At 38.3% G+C, this 2,760-nt stretch overlaps 1 protein-coding gene across 1 annotated transcript; it reads right to left on the reverse strand.

The window, feature by feature from the left end:
* Positions 1-1,639: 1,639 nt before the first annotated feature.
* Positions 1,640-2,422, reverse strand: LOC121797038. Its single transcript, XM_042195774.1, has one exon. The coding sequence runs from the start codon at positions 2,420-2,422 to the stop codon at positions 1,640-1,642; it is 783 nt and encodes a 260-aa protein (XP_042051708.1).
* Between the last annotated feature and the right edge of the window lie 338 nt (positions 2,423-2,760).

The following is a 2,760-nucleotide window of genomic DNA, read 5'->3' on the forward strand; positions in this document are numbered from 1 at the left end:
AACTCGAATTGAGGCATAAAATAGATTGTTTGCAGATTTGTTTATTTGTTGAGGGTTGAATTTAGGTTTGCAGATTGTTTGAAATCAGATTTGCAGGTTGAATTTAGGTTTGCAGATTCAAAAATCATGTTGTTGCAGATTGGGTTTTGGTTGAATTTAGTGGTTGAACAAGTTAAATTAATGTTCAGATTTGCAGATTTGCATTGAAGATTTGAACATAATGTTGAGTCTCTTTGATGATTTGTTGTCTGCCACTGTCCAACAGCTATAATTTGAGCATAATTTTGATTTGATTTAGGATGTCCACATCGTCGCATAATTCGAGCCATAGAAGTTGGCCAAGGCTATAAGTCATGGTTTGTAGTCACGGAATTGAAACTGAAGTTGTTACATCTAAGACGAATGCCAATCCAGGACGATGTTTCTATCGGTGTAGCACTTGGAAGCATGATGACTGCAAGTTCTTCCGCTGGATTGATCCATCTTTATTACCAAATCAAGAGAACTATATGAAAAAAGTGAAGATGGAGAGAGACAACATGGAAAAGGCATTGCAAGTGAGTGTTGCTATGCAAGATATGCTAACGGAGAAAGTCCATTTGAAAGAAGTTGAATTTGAATCACTCCAAATTGTGGCTGAAAATTTGCGTCGACGGAATCGGAACTTGAAGTATGTCATTTGTTGTTTATGTGTTGTGGTCTGGGTTCTTATGTATAATAGTCCAAATATGTAATAGCCTAATGTATTTCAGCATAGCCTAGGATATTACATTGAAGTTCTATTATATCCTCAAATTTATTTTCACTGGAGACTGTATGCAATTTTCAATGCAGTGATTACTTTATCCTTCTTGTTCATGTCATCATTTTGTATATATGGAATTGAATACAGTAGCTGGTGATCCATGAAGTGACAAGTGAAAAACATGGAATTTGAGTACAGTAGATGGCTATTGCTCAAAATTTTTGCATATATAATTTTGTAGTGGTAGTACAGTAGCTGTATTGCACAAAAATCATGCAACTGTACTACTACTTAGTCTAATTAAAATGAGTAAAACTTAAATCCCAATCAACCGAAACTTGCAGCAGATCAGTTAACAAAACACACCAAATATATCTCATCAGTTAACATAACACACCAAAAATCTCAAGATGTCAACAATACAAACCAAATATGTCAAGAAGTCAACAAAACAAACCAAATATCTCAAGATGTCATCTCATAACAACACCAAGCATTTAAAGGAATAGAAACAACAAAGAACATCTTCATGGCATATCTTCAAGTTGCACTTTGTTGAGTAGAGCCTACTCCAGCCGGGTTTGCTCCAGTCGGTCCTACTCCAGCCCCGCTCTTCTTCCACTCCCTCTTCCTCTTCCTCTACCTCTCCCTCGAACAGTGGTGGTGCCACTATGTGACGTCGGTGATTGCGGCGTCTTGCGAGGCCTTCCCATTTTTGCTTGAAAAAATTTGAATTAGTTCATAATGTATTCAACCAAGACACAAATCAATGTATTAAAGTCAAACTGAAACCGACCGTTGGTTTTTCTGGCAGATGAACAGTCTCATTCTTGCAACTCCTTGAGTTGTGTCCTTCTTGGAAACAGTTCCTGCTAGTCATCACACATATCTTCCTTAGCTTGTTTGGTCTGGCCGGATCCTTCTCGAATGGGTCCCTCCTCCTAACCTTCTTAGGTCTACCAGGCATCTCCTCACATGTGCTGGGGTAACTGGAAAACCTTCGGCAACAGGCCATAGTTTCTCCCCATTCACAGCTGGTAGACCATACCCATATGCCACCTTATACTTGCTCACAGAAAAGTATTGGTGGACATAGTCATCCACATCCTGCTTCAGATAGTTAATAGCAGCAACACCATGCAAACAAGGGATGCTTGTTATATCCCACTTCCTACAACCGCACTGCCTTGTTGAAGGAGTCACTACAAATCTGTCATCAAAATGAGTAACTTCGAATTTTCCCCCTATTGCAGGTATTGTCGTACAGTTTCTGCTCTCATATAGCATTGTATTGAGTTTCTTTTTAATTTTTGGACATACGGATGAACTACTCCCAGCAGATTCAATCTCCACATGCTTTATGTACAACTTCTCCATAAGCGTTGTTCTCATCTCCTCAAGCATGTCTATGATATGTTTATTTCTAGCCTCCAAAATGTATGAATTGAAACACTCACAGACGTTATTGAGAATAGCATCAGAGCATTGTGTTGGGGTGAGGAAGGCCCTACAAAAACTGCTCGGGTTCTTGTCCATTAAATCAGCAAAAGCTTGCCCATTTTCCTTCTCTAACTCCCGGCATGCCAATTCATACTCCTGCATGTAGGTGCTTCTAACTAGCTTCCAGAAAAGCTGCTTAAGTTTAGGACCTTTGTGATTTTTTTTTCCAATTGGCATAGATGTGTCTTGCACAATTTCTATGCTCGGCCAATGGGATAAGCTCCTTCACTGCATTCTCAAGCCCCTACATAATAATCAAAATCCATCTTAAATTGACAATACAGAGACCATCAACAACTTCAAATATCCAAAAAACTAGTGTATGCTGAGAGCCTTTAATATAATCTGAAGCTTGAAATGAATTTTATTTATTTCCATTAACTTGTGTCTGCTACTATATAAGATGCAGTACGAGACTGAATTGAGTAATCAAAGAATGCAAAAGTAAAATGTCAATTTAGATTATACCTTTTGTTGGTCACTTATGATGGTAATTCCAACTCCTTCTCCTAAGT

The sequence above is a fragment of the Salvia splendens genome, chromosome 3, assembly GCF_004379255.2.
Source record: "Salvia splendens isolate huo1 chromosome 3, SspV2, whole genome shotgun sequence".
In the NCBI taxonomy this organism is placed as follows: domain Eukaryota; kingdom Viridiplantae; phylum Streptophyta; class Magnoliopsida; order Lamiales; family Lamiaceae; genus Salvia; species Salvia splendens.